The sequence below is a fragment of the Polyergus mexicanus genome, unplaced genomic scaffold (assembly GCF_030449975.1).
Source record: "Polyergus mexicanus isolate NDT 795.1 unplaced genomic scaffold, iyPolMexi1.0 SCAF_1, whole genome shotgun sequence".
In the NCBI taxonomy this organism is placed as follows: Eukaryota; Metazoa; Arthropoda; class Insecta; order Hymenoptera; family Formicidae; genus Polyergus; species Polyergus mexicanus.
In genome coordinates this window covers 1,539,988-1,566,691 of record NW_027223321.1, presented here as the reverse complement: position 1 = coordinate 1,566,691, position 26,704 = coordinate 1,539,988, and the positions used below count along the sequence as shown (strand labels likewise).

At 38.8% G+C, this 26,704-nt stretch overlaps 1 protein-coding gene across 3 annotated transcripts in view; it reads right to left on the bottom strand.

Moving 5' to 3' along the window:
• Positions 1 to 182: 182 nt before the first annotated feature.
• LOC138940851 (GATA-binding factor A) overlaps positions 183 to 26,704 on the bottom strand; it is a 45,513-nt gene continuing 18,991 nt past the window's right edge. For 2 of the 3 annotated variants that reach the window (XM_070310109.1, XM_070310159.1), the window contains exons 3-7: positions 5,442 to 5,657; positions 4,884 to 5,137; positions 3,319 to 3,491; positions 2,668 to 2,947; positions 183 to 2,318 (exon numbers count right to left, since the gene is read on the bottom strand). In XM_070310109.1, the coding sequence (XP_070166210.1) occupies positions 1,996 to 2,318; positions 2,668 to 2,947; positions 3,319 to 3,491; positions 4,884 to 5,137; positions 5,442 to 5,626 (1,215 nt within the window). In that variant the 5' untranslated portion in view covers positions 5,627 to 5,657 and the 3' untranslated portion in view covers positions 183 to 1,995. The remainder of the gene's footprint in view (positions 2,319 to 2,667; positions 2,948 to 3,318; positions 3,492 to 4,883; positions 5,138 to 5,441; positions 5,658 to 26,704) is intronic. The other variant, XM_070310231.1, reaches the window with a different exon arrangement.

Here is a 26,704-nt window from a genome sequence, read left to right as displayed (position 1 = left end):
ATGTTTTCGCGTGTGATGTTATGAGGGTATATAAAAATATGCTAAATAAAAATCCACAGTCCAATCTCCCATTTCTTCAGTATTATTATGATTCGTTTCGAAATTTAATGAAAAAGAAGATATAATTTTATTTTCTTTTATTTATCAGCAATACAATATTAAAAAGATATGTCAGAAACGCATCGGATTTTACAAATAATATTACGTGCGTTGTTGTACAAAGTCGTTTAAAGTTATGCTTCTAACTTTCGGATACGTATAAATAATTGAGTGTCCTTGTTTGCCTTCGAAGAAATATCACCATCAATTGCGTATTATGTAATTGTAGCACTGCCATATTGCTTCAATAATTTATTTGTCCATGTATGAAAGTTCATGTGTGTGGACAATTTACAGAAATTTTTATCACAACTGTAGAAATGCAACGTGATTGTGATTTATACTTTTCATTAACTTTTTACGAGTTTATTTCAAATAGGTTTTCTCTTTCCTCAGTTAGGAAAGAAACGCAACTTCCCTCGTCTTAAGTGAATAAAATTATTTATTGCGCATCGCAAAAGTAAGTTATAGAGGAACTATACACAAAGATTCACATTCTCTTGATTAACTAAATATATGCTTGAGGAAACCGTGGTAGCCCTTCGGGCTACAAGTCAATAAATTATAAGAATGGCTCATTAGGCTTCTTATTTTTATTCTTCAAAGTGAATCGTTATTGTATTTGTGCAAGGATTATTATTACAAGTCTCATAACATTATTGAACCTCGAAAAATCGATTTCGCCTCTGTTTCGCTTATTTCTTATGACTTTATAATTCAATGTTTATCATGCTTGTCAATAGATAAGGTGAATGATATATCTTTTGAATATTCAAGGAAAATAATTTAAACAGGATGATATATTTTTGTCAAAAATGAAAAGATATTATAAGCAACTATTCTGATTCAGTTTCATTTTAGTATTAAATAAAATGATAGAGTTGCCGAAAAAAAAAAATATCTATTTCTAACATTGCGATAGAGTTTACCATGGGGATTATTTACAATTAAGTACTCTCTGCATAGTGCGTGCAGCGCGCATTTGTTGTGTTACGAAAAGGGAATCGTGTTGGATAATTGGCATAAGTAAGTTAATGAAACTATTTCGACATTTCAATATCATTTTCATCTATAATCGTCAATATATAAATCGAGATATACTACTGTTCGATTAGGAAACTGAAAAATAGTCGTATATCTTTACGCTTTTGTCAAATCAGGAAGCACTCTCTCGCACTAATTATATTATTTTATTATAACTCAGCTATTTACACATGTGTCGGATATTGCCAACGAACGCAAGAAGCGCGTAGTTAAATATGGAAATGTGCTGCGTCTCGTATTAGCATTTTATAGTTAGCGTGGAGTGATTTTTAATATCGTCGTCCTTCAAATAATTCTTTTATAATCCCTGTCATTGACTAGAGATCAAATTCTCCTCCCGATTAGGACATCATGTCTGTTAATGACACGCTTAAAATCGAAATCTTAAAGATACATCGATAATATTTCATCTCTCCATCGAATCGTTTCACCAAAACATCAAAGCGTCCGCGTAGCTTTCTGTGTATGATGTAATCATTCTCTCGAAAAGTTTTATAAATGTATATATTTTTTCGAGGAATAATATATTCTCCTCCTGGGTTCATAACGTTTCACAAAAATGCTATCACTGATTTTTCTAATTTTAAAACAATTTGCGCGTCCGTCATTGACTAGTCCTGTTTATCGTAAAAGAATCCTTCCATTTGTCCTAATCGTTAACTCTATTCCAATAGATTAATTCAAGTCAGATCATTCCAATCAATCTTCAATCTTAGATTCACTATTTCGTGATGTGAGCTTCTCAGCGAATACTTGGCTAGTCCGTGTTGCGGAAAAGTCTCTTCGTTGCTCAATGCGTTCGAATTCACTTGTCGAGGCGATTCTAGGAAGCAGACTTTGATCGCTAAACAATTACGAGGACGCGAGTAATTTCGCCGCAGTGGTGACGTGATGCTGATGATGATAGGGCGTTTCCTGGGTGGTGTAATAGCTCTGCTGCTGATGCTCGCTTGTGGCGGCGAGTTGATGCGGATGCTGATAGTAAGACGAATACGGCTGGCCAACGACGCCGTCGCAGCTTCGCGGTTCCGTTTTCACAGCAGGTACACTTCCGGTGGCGAGAAGAGATGTATGCCCAAGATAAACGGGTCTATCGGTCGATGTCGATGAACCCGACGACTTTGATGCCTCGATCTGATGTTGTTGTTGTTGCTGTTGCTGATTGCTCTTTAAGTCTGTAGAGAAATAATCGTAACATTTTATAAATAAATTATAATAAATAAGATATCGAATGATGGCCATATTATTTGCAAGATTTAATATATATAAGAAATATGAATAATAAATTTTATTGGCATGTAATTTTAATTTAATATTAGAAGGCAAACGAACGATGAATTACATAACTATTCTTATTTATATTAAAAAGTTAGATGAATATAAAATTTGTTATCCGATGGATATATAATTTATATTTTAGAATTTTATATTTTTATATTTGATATACGATGTGTATTTATATTTCATACGATATATATCTTTGTATTATACGCAGAGAGAAAAAAATGTAACATCTCTACGGACCTGTGGAAGGAGAGGATGTAGTCGTTGTGGTGGTTTCGTGGTCCCCCGTAGAAGATCTAGCATTCGGCTCTGGGGTCTTCTTCGGCTTCCTCTTCCTCGTCTGTATACCGTCCTTTCGCATCGCCAGCGGCCTATTCACCCCATGCAATTTGAAGTACAACCCGCAGGCGTTGCATACCGGTTCACCCTCGTTGTTGCGCCTCCACAACGTCGTAGTGCGAGTGCCGCAGTTTGTGCAGCACAGCCCGAGTCGTCTCGTCGCGGTCTGAAATTCCGACATCTGTCCCATTTGTAACGCACTTGCTGATGCTGCTCGAGGTACGTTTGTTGTTAAACAAAATATAGAAGAATTGAACAGACCTTTTTTCTAGCGTATCTTATTAAAAATGGACGCGCTAACTAATTTTTCTAATATCATACATTTATAAAAATGTATTGATATTAGATATATCTCGATAGGTTTATATATATATATATATATTCATTTCTTTTTAGAAATTAAAAACTTGGCCAGATTTTTCATGGACGCTCTATATAACACTGCATCACTTTTTTTCAGCGGAAGAAATAGATCTCTTGACAAAAGTGCGCATGAATATACGCGTAGGCATGTTTATGAAATTTCGTATGATCATTTATGGATGAACTTACCAGGCGTTTCGAGGGCTTGATGAGCGGCCTGTTCATGCCGTTCATCTTGTGATAAAGTCCGCATGCGTTGCAGAGATAATGGCCAGTGCCGTCCCTTCGCCAGAGCGGCGTCGATATCGCGCCGCAATTCACGCACTCGCGACCCTCACCGAATTGGAAATCCATCGCGGTGTCTGCAATCATTTTCGATTGATTAACGTTAATACCATTAATCAAATTTGTACATTTACTGTATAAAACAGTCTTAACTGCGATAATTTTTTTTTTTTTTTTTTCAAGCTCTTACTGAAATTTTATTTGAAATTTAAGAAAGAAATTTAAGAGAGCATTAAAATTGCAAAAAAAGGATTTAAATCTTATTCTGTATTCGACGACGTTGATTCTATCACTGACTCTGCTTTTCATTCCAATTCTATTCGCTCTTCTCATAAATCGGGGATAGTCTTTGTGGCGCGTCGGGCTGACAGGATAAGACCGGCGCTCTCTTGCGTCTTTTATCTGTTCTCGAGGATGCCCCCGGCGGGATTTAAAGTTAGACAGAGCAGAGTGTGCGACGGACCCGATTCTCGCACTTCTCTTCGGAGAAAGCAGCATCCGCACGCTCTGGACCGATTCCCCTCCCCGCGTTCCTGCCACTACCGTAAAACACTTGACCGCGGCATCGACCCGGCCAACTTCAAAGGCGCCGCTATCACTTATCCATCGCACATGGCCCGTAGCGTGCGTGGCGGCGAGCACAGCAGCATCCGCGAGGAAAGTAGTTTCTTTCTCTCTGCCGTTCTCCAGTTTGAATTCTTCCCACCCAATCCCCCCACCCCCTGTTTTCCGTTCCGTAACGGCGCTATCAACGAAGTCGGTGTTAATCACATGGCGTCAAACGCTTCTTTTCACGCGCGCGTTAATTCGATTTATTTCAGATGTCGTTCGAAAATTTGTACGCGGATATGATATTTAGCTATTAAGAAACGGAATTTTTTTCGTAAATAAGAGAATAGTTCGGGATCAGAGAGATTTTAAATCGCGTCATGTATAGAAATGATTCCCTTGAAAAAAAAAAAAATTCCACGGGTACCATATCGCGCGCGTGTTATCGTCGCGCGCGTTCGCGATATCGTCTGCGGTTTCGATAAACTAATCGTCGCGCCATAGGAAATTGCATGCCTACGTATCTTATCGCCCCGGCATATACGGGCGGTTCACATAACTTTTGTTTATCATCCGAACTTTACGCGTGATGCACGCCAACGAAAAGCGATATACGTTTTCATGCGGTGGACTTGAAGGTTCATGTAATTCAGCCGCATCACAGCGATACTCTTTTACGTATAACATATAAATATTTTTTCAATCGATATTATTGTATAAAAAAAATTTTCTTTCTTCTATTCCAAACGTATCTATACCGATACCATTTAACTTAGCTCGCGCATCGTACCTGTTGAAAAAATATTATCGAGAAGCGGCCAAGTGACATTCCACTTTCTCGTCACGAGATTACACAGTTCGCGATGTAAGAATATTTACAATGTATCGAAAAGTTCTTGCAATGTACAGAATATACGAACCATATGGCGAGGCGCGCTGGAAGCCGGCGCCGTCGTAGGCGCGCCACGACGACATCATCGCGACGTTTTGCGCGTAGAAGGGCGCGGCCGCGGTGAGGGTCGAGTGCGGATGAGCCGCGTGCGGGTGTCCCGCATGCGGATGACCCGGACCGGCGTGCGGACCCATCGCCGATGCGGTTCCGCTCGCGTGACCGGCGAGCGCGTGATGCGCCGCGTATGTCTCCACTCCGTGCTGCCAGGACGCCGTCTTCTCCCTTCGGTAAAGATTGAGAAAAATGTTAATCACTACAGATATATACACTGTAAAAAAGACCTGAGACAAAATGTCTGAATTTTCAGATAGAATATTGTCTGAATTTTCAGACATACTTTTGTGAACTTTTAGAAAAATGACTCTGATGAAAACTAACAATAAGACATATTGTCTGAAATTTCTTTCAATTATCCAGATCTAAAAATTCAGACAAAACTGTGGCTGAATTCTTAAGCAATTTTTGACAGTGTATATTTGAGATTTAAAAATAAAAAAAAAAATAAAAATTGTCGATGTACGTGTACCATGCAGGCGAGGGCGAGGTGGGGAAGGAATGATACTGCGCCGCCGTGGACGGGATCGCCGGCCTCGACGAGGGAACGTAGACGGGCGCCTGGAGCTGCTGGCTGTGCTGTTGCTGCTGCTGCTGCTGGGATTGCTGGTAATCGGAACTTGCGCCGTACCCGCTACTTCCGCCCCCGTGGAACATCCTCTCCCACCGAGAGCTACCACCGCGGCATCTGTCAAAAATGGAAAAATATTTTGTCCAAGATTAGTGAAGTCCCCTTGTCTCTCTCTCTCTCTGCCATCGGAAGCTTCTCCGATTCGCGCGACGAATTTCTATAAATTGTATAATTGCGTACTATTGAAATGCAAGACAATGTCCTTGATTTTAAGTAATCCTTTCAATCGATGTTGATACAACGCCAGGTAAAACGGCGCGTACTCTTTGCGCGCTATAAAAGGATTACCGCCATTTCATTTTAATCTCATTTTACTACCGTAGAAAGATATATCGTTACACAAAAACGGGTAATAATATGGAAGCGGTAATAATACATTGTGCGCGGTAGATAATGTTAATGGTCCCTTTGGCCGATAAACACATTGAGATCCCATCGAATATCATGTACGACGACGAGCAAACGCGGCGTGGGCCGCCTATGAGACCAAGGATGGTCGTGAAGAAATCTCGTCATGGTCGGCGACGGGGACTCTTTCTCTCTCTCTCTCTCTCTCTCTTGTTTTGCTTGAACGATTTCGTGGTCGCGAATCGGAAAAAGAACTAGAAGTCCTTCGACTTACTCGCGTAAGTGCCTTTCAAACTTCAAAGCGTGAAGCTTATGCTGTGATGTCAACGAGAATGTTGACAGAAAGTTTATTTAACTCTGTACGTGTCGTGTGAAAAATATCTTGTTTTACTATATAAATTAATTATAAATCTGACGAATATTTTTTCTTTATACTCTGAATGATTTTGATAAGGATCTCTAAAATTGCAACATTTTTGAAATTTAATTAAGCACGCTCGCATTTCTTATCGCTACACAATATATATTTAATATAATTTAATTTTTCTCATTTCTCATATTATTATAAATAGCATGAGATGATTAAGCAAGTATATATATGGTAAATGCATTGCTTACGATAATTGACAATTACAGCTATGTGTGTGTGTATGTGTGTGTGTGTGAGAAGTAATTTCCATCCACACGTGCGTGTTAAATTCCATCATGCGATTTTATGACGCAATATGGATTTAACAATGATATTTTACTATTAGCGTTATTCAAGCGCGGCGAGAATTTATCTCGCGATAATGTGAGAAACGAAATTGGCGACATATCGTTATCTCTCTTCGCACACCGAGTCCATTTCGATACGCGAGTCTTGTGCCGCCCACGATTCTTATTGTCAGGACACGCATCTCCTTAAGAATACGCGCATACCCGCATCGTACGCGCACCGTATTTATGCATTCCATTCGAGCACGATGTGTGCACATCATGCACATGAAACATACTTGTGTCGAGAAGTTTAAACAAAGCGGATGCACTATCGCTAAACATAAGATATGAGACAAAAACGTATTTAATTTCACTTTTTTCTTTTATTTCAGTCTCTTGGCTTTTTAACACATTTTTATTATATTTTTATGGTTATTCAAACTATTTACGTGACACGATTCGCTTTATATCCTTCTTTGTAATGCAACACTTTTATTCATAATAATATAATATATTTTGTAATTTATTTTAATCGAAATCGTATTTTATAGCAGTGAAGTATATTAATGGCGATCGGTGGTCGTTTTTCGGAGCATATTTAGATTGTATCGGATTTTTCACGTGATAAAACCCTCCCATTGGGGTACACCTTGACGTTGGTGGGAGGGCTCAGTACCTGGAAGGTTTATCCTGAAGGGGAAGCCAAGTACCCAAACGGTTTCCGTCCGATATCCGCGTTTTCGTACTTTAATTAATTCGCACGAAATATCGCGTATTCGAAGTTCGGGAGTGCCGTGAAAGTTATCGCGCGTCTATTTTTCGTCTTAATTTTTAATTTCGCGAATGCCGTGCAAAGGCATTATTATCAGAATATTGAATCGTCATTACAGAATTCGGGAGTGAATCTCGCGCGTCTGTTTTGAATAAAATGCGGGCAATGCGTGAATACAACGAACCTAAAGGAGAGGAATAACATTGACATTCTGAGAGGAGCAAAAAGTATCTACGTAGTCAATTCCATTACATCGATCTGTATTGTGAGTAAGAAATTTTTATCTTATGGTAAAAAATACCAAAGTCATTGATACTTCTCTCGAAAATAAATATATGATCTTTCTATCTTAATATAACAGAAATTCTTATTTGCAATAAAATTTAATAGAAATTTTATTGATACTCGTAACGTTCTGATATCGTGTGTATCAATACCTGACGAAATATAAGTATCCCTAGGCGTAACTCCGATGATAGGATGGTAGATATTAAATTTTCATACGCCTTGCCACCCACGATCGTCCCATTGTCTGGGACATTCGCGTTCTCTGAGGGAACGACTAAAGTACCGCCGTAGTCGGTACTTCCACGAGTCGGCCCTTCGCGATAGGTCCAACAAACCAGCCTCCGAAGGGAATGGAGGGTAGGTAATTTATGGTCGCGATGTACAACTCGTGCGAGAGAAATGCACCGAGATGCATTTGCGCACAAGAAGGGAGGAAAGAGGGAGACGGGGAGGCGGGAAGATTCGCGGGAAACATTATTCGCATACTTTCTAATCGATTTATTGTCATGTAATTTTCCTATTCTGCAAATTTTATTTACCTATTATCTAAATATTTTATAAATTATGAGAGACGTTACGTCAAAGATTTAAACTCAGAACATTTATCAAAAGTCTCCCGAATTTTTTAAATATTTTTATTAGGATATAATATAAAATTAATTTCTCTCTTAATTGACTACAATTAGGACGCAAAATTAAACGTACCGTACGAGAATGGGGTGTTCGTGACAAGGAGGGAGAGGGAGAAGATCGGCGAGAGATTGCAAGAGAGAGAGAGAGAGAGAAAGAGACAGAACAAAGAAGCGCGCAGGTCCGAAAAAGGGGGAGATCGGAACGCGTGTAGTGGGGATCAAATGATAGTCTACGCGTCGGAGAAAGAGAGTCGCAGAAAGCCCGGCGAATAAAGGTACCGCGGTAGGAAGAGAGAGGCACCGGAGACGCGCAGACGCGTCTCCACCTTCGTCGCTTAGCTCCGACCGTTGAATCAAAGATACCGATAGCGGCCATCGCGGTCACGAATGAACCCCCGTGTAGGCGGGTCCAAAGCTTTCGTATATGCGTGGATCGCGTGCGGGCGCGCTCGCGCTCGCGCACGCACACACGAGCCGGCATGTGGCGTGCATGTGATCGCGTTAATCCGCTGCACGGCTAACAATAAGTGGATAGTGATCGATTGGATCGAGGTTGGATGGAAGAAAAGGCGAGATAGGAACTGTGCGTATATTTTATTTGAATCGATGATTTGATTAATTGTGCTACTTATACTATTATAAATTTAATTTCTTTCAAATTTCTTTCTCGTTTGTTTTTCTCTCTTTTGTTTGTTGTTGTAATTTCCACTTTTTTTTTTTTTTTTTTTCCCCACTGAAAGAAGATGGATTTTAAATTCATCGATAAAAAAGAAGCTAGCTTTGAAATTTTTCCAAATTAAAATAATACGTTTGAAATTTGAATTAATTTACGATACAAGATTTAGAAAGAGAAAGAAGAGGATGCGTGTTTTCATTCAACAAATAAATAGAAATATAATTTTCAACTTAGAATTTAATTCATTAAACTCGTGATAATGTCTTGACAAGGAAAAAAAAAGATATCATTGCATATTGTTATACATATCACATTTGAATTCGATATGGGAGAATTGAAAAACACTTCGCGCGTGCTATTAAATTATATATTATGTTATTAACGTTTTATTGAGACGCTTGGACTGGTCTCGTGCTTCTATTACTTGTAATTTTACAAATTTTTTACGTCATAAAGTTCCATACGTATATTTGTAGCCTAGTACAAGTCAGAGTTTCTAAAATTTGTGCAGAATTTTTTAATATTGATTCTACTTTTTTCACGACTCATTTATTGGAGAGAATATTTTAGGGACCTTAGAATTATAATTTTTAATCGTTTATCAAATGGAGAAGAAAAATCTAATTAATTTTTTTCATTCATTTTTAATAGATATGGTTACAGATTTTTCGACGGACATAAATATATCAACGTGCTTTCACGACTGTTAAAAACGTAGATGCGTTATAAAACAAATGCGCTTAACAGATTACGCATAATCTTTTAACCGGTCGATTGCAATTTCCTCTGCTCACTAGCAACTATGCGATTCTTTTCGCTGCCACACGATAAACATTGATTTTTCTAATTGGCATTAATTATGTTAGATTTCTTGACGAAGCGTAATAAATGGCAAGGCAGCTTATCTAAATTCGCGATAGAAAAACATGTATTATATCACACACGTATTTTATAACGACAATCATGACTTATCGACATTCGAGACATTTTGATATTGCTTGACAAGGTTATGGGAAAACCTTGGTGCAACCTTGTAAACATGAATTAAAATCAATTTATTCTCGTATCAGATGACAAGCAAAACGGGAATCCATTATAAAGGATGTGTTGATACCAAGTATCGAACTATGTGTTCGCGTTAATCGTTGAAATAATTTTCTAATATGGATACTGGTTGCACATTTGAAGAATTTTTTCTACAAACCATAAGAAGAATATCATTTCGGATATAGATTAGTTTAAGACGTCAAAATTTTTTCTCTCACGCGATAGAAAAATTAAAAACTTTCGAGAGATATCGCGCCTCCTGCACGTCGGGCATTCCATTATTCATTAAACTTTGCAGCGTAATCGGTGTGAAAGGCGGCGGTCATGTGTCACGCGATCCTCGATGGGAGCTAATTAATTATCCACGCATTGCGTGATCCTTCTCCGAGCGTTTTTGCTCGCTTTCCGAGTAACGCTACGTTTGGCTACCGTTAAAGAATATATCAGGTTCGATCGGGATAAAAATACGATGATTATATAGCATAAATGCGTGATATAAATTCTCGATTTTCGTCAACAGTTGTTAATTCAATTTCCACAAGACTAATTTTTTGGGGGAGAAAAGATCAATAAAGACGTATAAAAAATTTCAAAATGTATTTATTCTTTAAAAGTTTTTTTCTTTAATCGAAGAACTGATGTTTATATAAATTCTGTATTCGATGCACAATTTATATAATAATTATTATATATTAATAATTATATATTATACAATTTATATACGTATATTTGTCTTGATTACGGTAGTGGAGGCAAAAAAAAAAACGGAACGTCTATCTCTAATTCTACTTGTTCAATTGATACACATTTAAAGGATATACTTGAATCTGTCGTAGATGCGGATGCGATTACCCATGTTCATTGTATTATACGTACGTAAGGATCGATATGCGATTATTATGCGGCGAGATGATGACGTTCGTATAACTATACCAGCCGCGGAAGATAGTCTTTCTCTCTCACTATCGTCCTTATTAAAGCGTGATTATGATTTATGTCGCGAAAGTCGACATTAGCTCAATAAGAGTAATAATCCTGTTCGCGACTTGCGAGTTACAGATACACGTACACACACACACGGCATTTGCCGTCGCTTAATTTACAAGGCGATTACCAAACGCTCGTTACGTCGATAAAAAACTGACCTAGCGCATTCTCTTCATTAACGTTAATTATTGATATTTATACACAGCGATACTGGGCGGACTCGTTGCGCGATGTTTACGTGCCATTGTATCTCAGTCTGTCGTTTCCCGACGCAAAACCTATTTGAAATCTTGCCGCTGCCGCGGATATTTACGATCGCGAATACGTTCGGTGAGAAATCGCTAGTGCGAATAAAATAATTTATACACGAAATCGTAAATCAGTATCATATAACAACCGCGGATACCTGTATTAAATCACCGAACGTCTTGGATAATATTAAGGCGTCACAAATAAAGAAACGTAATAGATTTAAACACATAAAATGTCTTTTATAAACGCATAAGAAATATAAACAGAGTTGCTAAATGCAGCTATATATAATACATACGTATACATATATATATATATATATATTCTCGAGAGTAATTGATGCGGCGTCGAATAAGATAGATGCATTTAGCACTGAGATATATATTAATATGCACATATATTTTTTTCGATCCGATGCATCAGTCAGATATGTCGCCGTCGTTTTTCTTTTCGTAAGATACCCAAGAATTATCGTTGAACGAAATTATTTATTGTTCGCGATTATATGGTAAATTCTCCGGTGCGACACATTCTACTCTCTCTCTCTCTCTCTCTCTCTCTCTCTTTCAAGCGGAGCGGAAAATATCGAAATCTTCTAATGGAGACCGGTTGAGAAAATAATCGCGTTTCGATGTTAGGCGGCGACGGCGACGGCGCCACATCAACGCGGCGCCGTACTTTTCATAGCCCTCGACGGATCACACGGAATTTAGATGAGAGCTCGGCGGAGAGTTGCGACGAGAGTTAGAAGGGTCCGACGCCGCCATGCCGATGGCACCAGGTATATATCGGTAATGGACGCTGATTAAAGGGAGCCAAATAGAACGGGAGAGATACGAGAGAGGCCTCCCAGTTTCTTCACGATACGTAGAAGACAGCTGCTGTTATACGTGCGGTTAAATTGCGCGCTGTTTAACATCGAACACGTGTATTTATCAATATCAAAGGAACTAACGGAGGAAATTTATTTCGAAAATTTTGACAAAACGTGAATATATTTCTTTTATCCAAGAATGTTAATTCGATTCCTGTTTTTCACGCTCATGTAAAAATTCCGATAAATTCTTGGGCAAATTAATTTATTTCTAAAATTAAATACAGCCCATATTCTTAGCTAGAGAAAGAGTTCTTTTGATACAAAATGTATTATTATAATAACATATGAATAAATGCGATCACGAGGAGCTTTATAATCCGACGGCATTGGTGGAAGGGACGAGCCTCTGACGATTACGACCAAGTACTTTGGTACATCGGGAGGGAATGTTCTCTCATCTCGAGGAGGACCGGATGGTGCCGAGGCGCCACGGCGCCGACCCGCGTAGAAGGGTTTCCTTGTAGGCCCTTGTACGCACACAATCTCGCAAACGCTCCCACAGTCACGCGTATCACGCACGTTGCACTACGCTCTCTATCGTTCTTTTTTCCTCTCACACAATTCAGTAAAGTGACATAGAGAAGCCCGGAGCTCTCTCGTCCTGCTTATCTCGCTTTCGTGATATCGTCGAATTATTTGTTACTTTGTCTTACACACGTAAACGAATATCGCATTATAACAATGGCACGCACGCAACTCAATCTATTTTATTCTTTTAATATATTTTTGGAGTCTAAGCTTCTTTTCTTTCTCTCCCGATAAGTTACAAAATAATTACTTGAAGATTTTATCTGTACCTTAGCAGTAATTATGCACGAAATATAAATGTAAAGTGTTTTTACGCGGATTAACGGCAGTCATTACATCGTCGATAATTCTATTTATCTTATTAGTAAATTGCTATTAAAATAAAAGTATATTTACAACATCGTATTCGTTTGTCAATAATATCTGATATCTACAATATTCCCGCGAATTCTTATTTTTGTACGGGTGTGCGTGAATCGCGTGACGCTGTCCCGTATATTTGACAACGCAATAAATAAATGGGGAAAAGCGACTCCAGTCACGATCTATTGATCGACGAACCGGCAAATCGTGCCTTAGATGTCATAAGAAAACGAGCGCCGAAACTTCTTAAAAGGTTTTTTTTAATTTTCGCGCAAGTATCAGAGAGAAAAAAAATGAGATATAAGAGAACTTCTTTCTCTCGACGATGTGTGTGCAAATCTGTATTATGTGGAAACAGTACATTTATGGAAATGCAGTTGTGGGAAGAAGAAAGGTTATTCACCGCAACGCGGTCGCTCCGGCGAATTTTTCTACGATTGACAAATCACCGAAGAGCGATCTTTTTCGATTACACGCGCGAGCCTCTTGGATTCTCAGTTCGAAAACCACCAGTCAAGGTGATCTTGTCGTGTGTTTTCCGTCCCGCGTCTCTTTGCTTCTTTCTCTCAGTCTTTCGAGAGAAAGAAGGAAGAGAAGGTCGACGAGCGACCAGATTAAGCCAATAAACTAATTTGACAAGCGATCCATTATGTGCCCAAAAACGACTATTTCGCACAAATACGATGTTGCTCGGAAAATAAATCAGGCATGAGTATTACAACTGATTGAAATTAGCGCGTTAATCTTCTGGAATCATCGGAAAAAGGAACCTGTATATTTAAAATAAAATTAATTCAAAAAGATAAAGTTCCTTTTTCGTCTTTTAAAGAGATATATATATTTCGTTAAGAAACAATATTAGAAAATTGTAGAAAATTACTTTTGAAGTAGTAAAATAAATCAAATAAAAAATAAAGAATAAAATTAAAAAAAAATGAATAAAAAAAAGAATTTCATTCTTATAAAATTCTTTATGAGATGAGAAAGTATAGAAAAATGTCGACAATACGGAAATTACAAGAAAGAAAAAGATATCGATCTTATCCTCTCTCTTTCTCTGTCTCTTCAGTCAATTAACACAGTTCTTGAGAAATTATGTGCGAGACGGTGAGAGGTATCATCCGAAATTGCCCCGGGGTGCCTTACGGTAACCCGAGACCGTAGATGCAAACACCAGATAAGATCTCTCGAGGGTTTGTGGTCCAGTTGTGGCGGCACGCGCCTTCTTCCTTTCGAGATCGTATGGGAAACCCGCGATGAGACACAGGTGCTAGCAGACGTTTTGCCCGTTGTTATTAAAAAGCATCGATCCTTTTGTACATAATCTTATTTTTTTTTTTTTCGAATATTAAATTCGTTTGCGATTGATCAATGCTTGTGATTTGATAAAATGATTTAAAAAAAAAAGTCTCCCTACGTATTTAAAAAATCATCCCGCGAAATCTTTCATCGAGACGCAATCGAATATTCTATGAGCGCTTCTATCATCGACAATTTTAAATTGACTCATATAATGTATGACGTATAAAATTAATTATTAAATACGCCGTATATATGCATCGGACGCATAACAAGGATACACGCGTGCTTGCGTCCTTAAAGCGAATCGACGTGCACTTATAGTTTAACGTCAATGTACATTCAACTTAAATGCCTCAACGAGCTCTGTTCTCTCGTTGTTAGTATAAATCCCGTGAGATAAATTTATTCGCGTTAGGTTGCCACAACGAACACGGACACGTAGTCATGTAAGTGAAGGGAAGGAGAAAGGGAGAGAGCAAGAGAGGAAGAGGGAGAGAGAAGAAAAGGAATGGCGGGAAAAGAGCGGGCTTCTCGCACAACGTGATTTTCTACTACTTCGAGCCTCTGTGTGGAAATACTGTGATATTTCTTCGTACAGGTGTGTGCGCGCGCAGATTAATCGCGGATTAAGTATTTCAAGTATATAAGTGTATCTCTTTAAATATTGAAAAGACGCACGGTGATATCAGGATTCGATGTGGTAGCTCCAGTTTGCTGGATCTGAGAAAGCGGGTAAGAGAGTCTACGAAAAAAAAAATTATTCCTCGTGGAGTGTAATTTGTATATAAAAAAAAAAAAGATATTTTTTCATTATTATTTATGCGTTGCGAATATATAATATTGCAGCCGCTGCAAAACCTTTATCTGATCTAAACTTAATCTAATCCCACTAGTCTTCGCTGCGCGTGTAATACCCGCGATATAAAATTCCAAAATATGTCTTTCGCCCATTACTTCGAATCTTGCCTCCGAGATGACGTTTCCACGTGTCGTTTTTCGTCGTCGTCGTTTAATAACAGTTTCGTGACTTATTTGCGTGCTCCTTTCAAACAATTAAAGTGTCGTTCGAACCGCTCGTGAACGCTTCGAATCTTTCGCTCTCTGATTTATCGTCGCGTATATTTCGCTGAAAATACTCCCCGGTAATAACGATCTCTTTTTATCGCTATTTTTATTGTCAACCGCGTGGAGACACCGGCTTCGAATCTAGCAGTAAATCTGAAATATACTCGCGTGGAAGGCGTACTGTGTACACATACACTATATATGGGCGATCTCTGGGAAAACCTATAGATACCTATATAGCCGCACATTCGGTACGACCATAAGCGCTCAAGCCATTAACCAAAGTGTTGAAAAAAAAAAAAAAAAAAAAAAAAAAAAAAAAAAAAAAAAAACCGTGTCGCTCTACCTCTTATCGCGCGCGTTTTATCCTCTTCGCGAACTTATCCGGGACATCGATTTTTCCCGAGCTCGTTATTGGTCGGTTTCGCATCGCAGAAATGCGTAGAAGAAACAATAGACACTATGTTACGTAATATATTTGTATTAGAAATATTACAGTAGAAAAAATTAATTTAATTCGGATTAATGATTAAAATTATAACGATTACACATTTTGATTTATTTAATCTAACGCAATATATTATTATATTAATTATTTTTAAAATTTTTTTAAATTTAATATTGCGATTTAATACAGCGACATATTATATGTAATAATGGATAAAAACGTTAATAAGGATTTATCTCAAACTCTACGTATACGAAGTCGTACAATGATCTTCTCAGCTAATTCCTCGGTCGCGAAAATATTAACCTATCTAAAAAAAAAAAAAAAAAAAATCTACCCTTTCTAGAGAAAAATGTCTTACCTCCTTCTTCTCTCTCTTTCTCCCGTGCGTTAACGATGTTAGGAAGCAATAAAATTGAAATCGCTTTCGGCGTTTCGACGACGACAAGTCGGAGGGTAGGTCGTAGATACCGAGATTGGCGCCAGGACTATGAGGTCGGGCTTCGTTAAGTAATTTGTCGGTCTCGACATTACATGGAAAAAAACGGAGAGACGATCTCTACCTAAGGAGTTTCGTTCTTCGCCGAAAGAGCGGCAATATAAAAAAAAAAAAAAGAGACAAGCTACATTCGACTCATCCGTCCGTATAAGTTTCACGTTTCATGTATATGCAACGTCGTGACAATATTGTTTCGTTAAAACATTCTTTTTCGTGAATCAGTCGACGAGAATTTCGGAAACAGAGTTTCAGTAATAGAGCCGAAGAGAGGAAATACCAAATATTTCCGCCCTTTCTACTTTTGCATCTATAAACACGAATTGATAAATATAAAGACGACGAATTGTGGTCAATCGGAGAAAAGAGAAATGAATAAATTATACAAGGAATTATAGTATCTTTCCTGAAATTCTATTGATCTTTTCTGATTAATTTTCGTGTCGTACAATTTATGTGTATGCGTGTCATAGGTATCATTAAAGGATCCATTTTCTCGGGACAGCAAAGGATACTCGTGCGATATTCCGGGTTGAACTACGAATATCGACGATAATTCGCCTTGGAAAATAGCATCGCGGTGGAAGCGGCGTCCTAATTTATACGTCCGCAATGAGACCTGCAGGTCGAGTGTATTCGCGATGTCTATTTGATGGCCGGCGTAGGTTATTGCCCAATTATTATTCGATGATACGGCGATCCGTTGCTGCCGAGGATAGTGCATTTTACCGGATTGTTTTTTTTTCTTTTTTTTTTCCTCAGAACGGAAACCAACCGATCGGCTGGTAAAATTTCGCGCAGTAACTGTGAAGCAGAACGAAGTACGGACAAGCGAGCGAGTATAAAAGCTAGCAAGCTAGTAAGTAAACTGGCGTATTCTCTCTCTCTCTCTCTCTCTCTCTCTCTCTCTCTCTCTCTCTCTCTCGGTACCCTTCTCCGTTTACTTGCTTAGGTACTCGTTGTTAGTTACGCGCGCCAACTTTTCGCGCGTTCGGGCTAAACGAGATCTCAATCGCGCATACGGAATAACGACGCGGGCTCGTAAGCACTGCAACCGGACGAGCAACATGTGCGTACGCACGTACATATGTGCGTGCCTGCGTGCGTGTATTCTCTCGCGCGCGATAGAAATCGAGTACCTCGTCTCTCTCTCTCTCTCTCTCTCTCTCTCTCTCTCTCTCTCTCTCTCTCTCTCTCTCTCTCTCTCTCCCCGTTTATACTCGCGATCTAGGTATATCCAGCTATCGTCTCTCTCTTTCTCTCTTTTCTCAAGGTAGCGCGTTTACGCGATTCCGATTGGCCTTGAGGGTGCTTAGGGTAGTGATCGCATTTGATATTCCGCAGAAATAAAAAATTCTACAAAAATATACACGAGGGGCATTATTTATATATATGCGCTTTACATGAAATTTTGTCTCGAACAACTCGAGAATGGATGATCGGTTAAATTTTTTTATTCGAAATTTTTAAAACAATATTTTACGTAAGATATCAAACTTTTGTATATAAAGAATATTTTGTTTAATTAAGAATTTATTGTGCACGTTTTTGCAAGTTAGTCAAAGTTATATCAAAAGGAGAAAATTGTAAAAAAAAAAAAAAAAAAAAAAAACAGATTTCGTACGATAGATCTCGCGCGATAGACAAACCGGAGTGCCGAATTTTTTGACGTGATTTGCGTAACTTTCTTACCGAGATATAAAAGAAGGCATTCGGACACCCGGTTTACCAACTTACGCCTACTTTACGCGAAACGTACGGTCGATTCAGCTCGCGAACATTCTCCGAACGGGTGGCGAGACCCGATCGCAAAAGAAGAAAGGAGAAGAAGATGAAGAGGAGAGAAGTATATGTATACGCGCGAAGAGAGGAGATCGAGAAAGCGAGAACTTCGAGAAGACTTGTTCGCATCGTTGGATGCAGGATTGCTCGCGATCACGATCGCTTTTGCTCATCGCGAATGGAGCTTTGATAGAATCGTCGAGACGAAAGTTCCGATACTTTTCAATCTGAAAAGTACGCGCGTTGCATTTTCGATGAATGCGACTAGATGGCTGTCAAGTAACACGCGCGATATACTTTTTCTTCTCTCTTGAAGAATTTACCGAGGTTTATGCTAATTTAGCGCTTAATTATTCTGCATTGCGAGTGATCATTCGCAGCGAGAAATATGAAAAAAATGTCGCGTATTTAAAAAAGACGGTGCATTATATAAGAGATTTATTAGAAGAATTATAGATCTTAATTAATAACGTTTAAAGAATCGATCGCGAAAAAGGAAAAGACAAAAGTCGACAATAAATTGCTCGTCCGGAAGGATCGTCTTTTATGTATGTGTGTGTGTATTTACGCGTACGAAATGTCGATGACTTTTGATAAATTGGAACCACCGGTGATTATTCTCAGCGCGTATCTATTAATACGTTTAACTAGATCGTGAATTACATCGTCCAGTCCCTTTTGCATATCGGACGCGCGATTACGAACACGTTCGGCGACTTCGTTATCGTAATTTCGAGAGTTTTCCCACGTGTAATTATCGATATATTTATATCAACCATATTTATCACCCATATTTATCCCGCGACACCGCCTCTCCGTGTTAATCCTTGAAACTCGTAGAACGCTAAATTGATTCCGCGTACGAGGACAGAATCGCAAATATGATAGAGATATTAATCTAAATAATCTAAATAAATGTATGAGATTCAAGGAATTTACGTATTATATTATACATACAATATATATATATATATATATATATATATATATTGCATCAAATTAATAAATAATATAAATATAATAATTACATATTAAAAATACAATATATAATATTAACTAATAATATGAATAATATAAAATAATAATATTATTTAACAAATACGATGGAAATATTTAATCCGGAAAGATTTTCGTACGAAATTCGCCGATAGTTTCGGAAACTTATATCCTATTCACGTACGCGCGTATACTCTCTCTCTCTCTCTCTCTCTCTCTCTCTCTCTCTCTCTCTCTCTCTCTCTCTCTCTTCTCTCTCTCTCTCTCTCTCTTTCCGTTTTTCTCGCTTGTTCGCGAAGAGAGATACATTACGTTAAATATATTACAAAATCTGAGGGAGTAAAACGCGCGCGCAGCGTACACGCGCGTACATACTTTGATATAACATGCGAGAGAGAGAGAGAGAGAGAGAGAGAGAGAGAGAGAGAGAGAGAGAGCGCAATTCTCTCTCCCTATAATACGCAACGCGCTTAAATTATTTATGAATTACATCGTGAATCGCCCTATAGATTTCTGATTTTTGCGCGATCAGGAGCCCCCGAACCAGGAAGCGCGACCTCTCCTCTCTGTATGGTACTCTCCTCCCCCTCCTTCCCCCCTCTTACCCTCTCTCTATTCATTCGCAAATGCTTGCGAGGGAGATTTATGCATCCAGCCAACATTCGCACACGCGGAGGTATGCGGTTACGCCGCAGAGGCAACTCGTTAATAGAAATCTAATAACTATTCGGAAACCGTTCCGCGCCTCCGTTGGATTTTCCGCGTAACGGGTAAATCTTTAAAGGAGCGAACTCGGAATTAGAACACCCGATACCGATACGCACATAGACGGTATGGCATTTAATCTCCGGGCTTTGCTCGGGACTTCCCTTCTCTCTCGTAGTTAAGAATATCGTAATGATTCCGGATCCACGTGATCGTCGATGGTCGTCGCTTTTCGTCTCGCTTCTCGATTAGTTAGGCGTCGGATTCTTCGGCCGCAATTGAGACGACTGCCTGCGCGCATCATTGTCGTCGTGAGATATACGCGTGACAGTTGTTCCTCTTATATTCGGATTATCGTACGCTCTCGCTCGATTCGTGGGCGGAAAACTTGAACGCGCGTCAACGGCCGACGTATCGGGGAGATGCTCTGGGCCGGTAAACTCGGTAAACTCGAAGAAGCAAATCTAAAATTGTTACGACATAAAACAAAGATAAATATAAACTTTAAGGCCTTATGGAAAAGTGTGTCTAAGGAATATATAAATCTGTAGCTTTATCTTTTTACTCGTTTTAAATTAAAGATTTCTCCAAACAAAGATAAACGCTAGGCAATTTAAATCCTCTAATAGATGAATTGAAAATTATGAAAATATGATTTATGTTAATCTGTGAAAAAGAATTATCGCGTGAAAAATAAAGTTATTCTAATGTACGATCCCGTCAAGTGTGACGTCACATCCGAAGCGACCGATCAAATCAGCGCGCCTGAAATAGAGCGAGTCCATCGCGACGGGTGAGAAACGGGCTCTTGTTGAAACTTCCGGTTTTAGCGTCGAACATGACTTTCCAATAAGGTCGATGGTGCAGCAGACGGTCGTCGTTGGCATCTGCATCGATATACAATATATATATATATGTACCTTCGAGACGCCGAGTCTCGAAACGAAACACACAGCCTGCCAAGGTACGAGCGGAGTCGGACCTTGTGACGCATCGCGCTTATCTACACGCAATATCTCGAACGTCCATCCATCCGACACCGATGAACGACGGGAGGACGGGAAGGAGAGGGGAGGGAGGAGGGGATCTCGTCGTAGGGCTGATCTCGAGTCCGATTAGAAGCGGAGAACGCGCGACCGGAAGTACACTAAGGCGAGCTCGCTGTCGATTGATGGACTACTCGGTTGTTGAAGATTTGAAATATAAAAAATAATTGGCCATATTTTTTTATAAAAAAAAAAAAAAAACATAATAATAAGAAAAGATCTTATTTCAATTCTAAATTGAATGTATGTATAGAAATTAAGAAATATTAAAAAATAAAAAATTCCTAAATATATTTCAAAAAATTCGATTTAAAGTAGTTAAATTTGTCTATACTAAAATATAAATTTGGGGGAAAATTTGAAAAATTTTTTTTTTTTTTTTTCCTTTTATATTAATACTAATGCTGAATATGTAAAATGATAAAGTCGCGATCATTTTAACGATGTGGGCGTTCCATTTGATCTCACGGAAGGCAGGGTTCTATTATGTCAGAGCGTAACCGGCTATTACAGTGGGCCGACCTGTCATTAGTTCTTCCATTGACGTCGTCTACCCTTGATATAGCAGGGGATATAGACAGTTATGGCGTTTCAGATGCCATAAGCAACAACCATTTATGATTCCATAGAATAAAAATTCTATTATCGAAATTTTATTTTATTCATATATATACATCATACATGTTTTTTTATGTCTCTTTCTCGAAAGTATAGTTATATTTTTACATCAAATTAAATTATAAAAAAGAGGATATAAGCTTACATTCTTTATATCGTGATTGTTTTATGTGACAAAATATTCAAGAATTCGCAAAATTTAAAAAATAAAATTATTCTGACAGTTGTGTAAGTTTACACTTTACTAAACTCTTTTACGTGATCAATTGCGCTAATGAACATTAATACTGACGTTTCGTTATACCTTATTATTCATCATGTTACACTGATTCGAATATACTTTTTACAAGAGACTTTGTAATTGAGACTTTTATTAAGTTAAGATCTGATTGGATTTCTTAATTGAATTTAAGATTTAATTGCCAAGATATTTTAATGGTGGAAATGAAAAGTTTGCGCGATGCACTATCCAGAATATTTTTGCTAAGTGAAGAATAATTTCACTCTCATTTACCTAATTAATTTTGTATAATTTATTATTGAGAAAAAAATATTTTTTTATAAAGGTCATTGTAGAATACATATGTCGCTAATGACACATCAATCGTCGTTCAGATTCAGAGATGCTGCGGCGATTGTATTGTACTTTCTTAAAGATGTTGTCTAAAGATGTACGCAAAAGGAAAAGAGCGGAAGTCGCCATAAATTGCCTTCGGAATTTACACAAACCAGCGCAATATATCGAATAATAACATCAGGTGTGCATCGTACCTTAATTCGCTCGCGTTAATTACTCAAAAGCATGTAGCGTATATTATATGCGGATTTTAATAAATGCGGCTAATCTGAGCACAGCCGTCTTTCGACATCACCGCGCGAAACGCACCTGTGCGTCTCATGGACAGAGCGTGCGGATAATGCGTGCCACTATTGTACATACTTTATCGCGATAGCCAGGATTTATTATGTGTGGATTAATACACAGCCGATTTTCGATCGAATGCTCGCGCATTCGCAAACAGTTTTAGTTTATCAACGCTAAATCTACATCCGGCATTATATATATACATATATATGAAAAGAAGAAATTTGACATACCTAAATTGCGATGCTAATTAAATTTAAATAAATTTAAATATAGATGACAAATGGAGAAAAATTTAATTGGCAGTAATCGTGATACACTATTGTTCTTGTTAAATTGTTGGAATACCACGTTTCAAAATACGAGTAAAGAGTACGATTAATGAGAGGGGGCGAAAATAAGCATTACTGTCACATAAGGGGATAGATAATTATAATATAAAACTCGCCGCACGTCGTGTCGCCTTCTGTGTCTCATCGCGATTCCCTGTCCACTTCCTTCGGGAACATATCGCCGGCAGCCGCCGCGTGCAGATGTTCTCAATTCTATCTGATTTCTTTCTTCTATAGAATCTGTGTTAATGATATGATTAATTGTGAAATTTTGTGTTATTCGCCAGTTGCGAATAAATTGAAGAATTAATAGGATTAGTAAGATGATCGATACGAGCGATCGGAAAGTCTGCGTTTTTGCATCATCTTAAGTCGATATCTTTAAAAAGGAAGATTGCTAAAGCTTTCCATAGCATCGTTTTAACATGCTTTATAAAAACAGCTTTGAAATAATTTCTTCCATTTTAATTGTATCGTTTTAGTAATCTCGCGGGTCGTTTGAGAACCGCTGTCAACTCATTGGCAGGTCGTGTCTCTATACCTTTCGATCGACCCGATGCAGCACGGTGTTAGACGGTTTTACATTAGCTAAAAGCCCCGAAAAAGTTGACCGCCATTTCTTCTCCCCGCGCGCTGTCGCCGCGAAATCCTGTTCGCCGGCTTGATGAAATATTATTGCGCCTCGTGTTATATTGGTCGCCGCATGCTTGTGTGGTGGCCGGTCGAAAAACAGGGCGACGCGAGTGGCTTGACGATGACACAGGCACGCACGCACACGCGTGTGCGTCCCCGTCCGCGGGCTGGGGACACATGGGAACGGAGGGCGGGAAGCGAGGGTCCTGATCCTCGTAAAAATTCACTTAGCTCCAACGAATTATCTGGCCGACATCGCATTCATTAAGTTCCATTTGCACCGAGGGTCGATGGTGTCCGACTCTATCGCTCGTGCACCGTATTTTTAATGCACGGATGCGTTATAATGATATGACCGATGTGTTTGTCAAGTGTTAAAAAAAATACTCGGATATCTCACCCATCGATAGAAATATTGCATATTTATTGATTTATATTATTTTTTGAGAAATTCCTCGTCAGAAGACATATTTTATAACTTCTACAATTATATTGAAATACACACACACACACACACACACACACACATATATATATAAATACTTAAGTAAAATGCTTAATTATATTGAACTTTATTGGATAAAACAATTTTAATAAATCGAATCGAACAAATATACATAATATTTTTCACACACGCGACATTTTAGAAGATTTTACTATTTTCAAATAGAGACAAAGTGGAAACGAATTTTCGCGCTTTTGAGAAATGACACGCGTGATAACGCGAGGACTAAAAATCGAGACGCCATCGATCCATTTATATTATTGTCTTAATTCGCTGTGTATGAAGGGTATCTTAATTATTGAATTTATTAAAGTGCGATGTAATCCCCCTGCGAGTGCTGGTATATTATAATTCTGAGAAACTTGCCGTCGTAATAAGGTCACGTTGGAGCGAGCGAGCGTGGCCACGCGTCCGCTCTCGCCGTGAAGTTAATTAGAAAACAAACAGAAAATTAACACGAACCCGGCAGCGCGAATCCCCACGAACGGCCGTTACTCGAGATTCATCGTAATCCGTCTGGATATCTAGTCTTCTTACGACGGTGACCGGTTTGCGTACATCGGGAGATTGGTCGTCTACTTGATCGACGGTCGAAAATCGTCGATGAATCCGTTTCTCGTACGCGATACGTAGCTAGAGCAGTCCCATGAATACGGCTGACTCTTTGAAGTCTGGAGATAATTGAAGATTTTTTTTGGCAGAGGTATTTCTATTCCTCTTCCTTGAGTTCGATGTTGTATCTTTATTCTGATAAGTATAGAGATTATTCTTTCCCGGTATTATGGGAGAATTATATTAAATGAAATTAATTTAATTAATTAAAAAATTGTTGAGGAGTTTCCCTCTTTATTTTACGAACTAATGCAATCTGAAATATTTACGATATTTTTGAGCAAGAGAATATTTTTAGAGAATCATTGACAGTATCATATTACAAGAAAACCTTAATTTTCCCGTGTAAAGATCCGCTCCTGGAAGACTCCGCTCCTCTTCCGCGACGAGGGACAAACCAGTTTCGTTGTCGAAGGTGAGGAGGAGGGAAACGATCGCGGAAAAGCACCAAGAAATCATGAAATATCGCTCGATATCGCGAAGACGTTTAACCCGTTAACGCGTGTAAAGAGAGGGGGGGGGGAGGGAGGGAGGGATATTAATCGATCACGACTTCCTAGGATTTCTTTTCTCTCGTCCGGAGCGATTCGCGTTAACAGCATATACTGTGCAGTTATATGTTACACGAGTTTCTCGAAAAAAACACGACCGCGAGAATCGCGGACCGCGAAAATCTTCGCGCAGCCGACCGTTAATCTTGATTTATGATAAGCGCGCGACTACGATATCTGGTCCCGGCGACCGATCGCGCTCGCTATAATTGGATTGTAAGCAGGATGCGAGCCGGTAGATCTCTCACAATCCTTTTTGGCTGGACGGAGAAACGCCGGCGGAATAGCAATTACGCGATTTGAAAGAGCAGAAATCAGATTTATGATATTGCTCTACACCGATAATATATGTTAATATACGTTTTACTCTTCGTTCTTGCGTCTTTTTTTTTTTTTTTTTTTTCTCTCAGCAGAACGCGCGATTCGAACGATCGATGACGAATTCCTTTTCATGTACGTCGAATGAATTTTTTCTCGAAGAAAAATTACTCGCGAAAAGCATCCGTTGTATTCTAGACAATTTGACTTAATTCGAACCGCGTTGTCCGAACGTTATCAATTTACTTATCAATCATTGATATACCGTTAATTATATGTTTGTAGCTATATACAGAATTTATAAACATATAACAACGATACGATAAATGTGAGCAGTAGTATCGTCTTATTTCAATAAATGAATTAATTGCACGGAAATCGTCGCGTCTTGTAATTAACATATATTATATTTCTATATGTCATATTAATGTGTTTATTTTAACCATCATCCATTATTGAGATATATTTGAGATAAATTTCGAATTTATGAAATCACGCGGGGAGAAATCGTTCAAGCATTCATCCGCATATCATAAACGCTATTAATGTACATGTCGCTAACGTTATCATATCCCACATAAATATTGAAGAAACGCTTTGCCGCCGTTTGACTGACAAAAGAAAACCATGCGGAAATCATTTTCAGCAATTTTCTCTTTCCTTCTCGTATTATCGCTGTAAATGCACATATAAAATCAAGTCCACCCACGCCTTCCTTCCTTCCTTCCTCTTTCTCGCCCTCCTCCCCCCGCTCTTCTTCTCTTTCCATATTTAATTCCATGATTCGTTATCGTCATTAATAGATTGCACGGCCCGTTCGCGAGTAAATCTTAATTAGGTGTCAGCCGCGCGCTGCTGTGACAAAGAGAGAAAATGAAGCGAGTGGATCCGTTAGCCGGTCGCTGCATAATACATGCATATGATACGTATAATTTGAGAGAAGGAGAGATGGAGAGACCGGTCGCGGGAAGAACGAACCGATCGCCTACGAATCGATCCGTTTGCGAGCGATTCGAGAGAGAGAGAGAGAGAGAGAGAGAGAGAGAGAGAGAGAGAGAGAGACGCACAGGCGAGCATTTTGGCAAGGCTCATTTTGACAAGCGACCGTCCGTATTAAGGCAAGGTTGTACGTTACGTTTGTATCGTGTTCCACTACCGAGCGTTTCACTTATCGGATGTTTATCGAATAATCAGATCGCAAAATGCGCACACGCGCGCATCTCGCGGAACTGGTCCCGAGATGTGTGCGTGTATGTATGTGTGGTACGTGCGTGCGCCGGGAAAATAATCGTTCCTCCTTCTTAATTAGAACGATCGATTTGTACGTTAGACAAGAGTACTCTGCGTTGATACCACTGCTT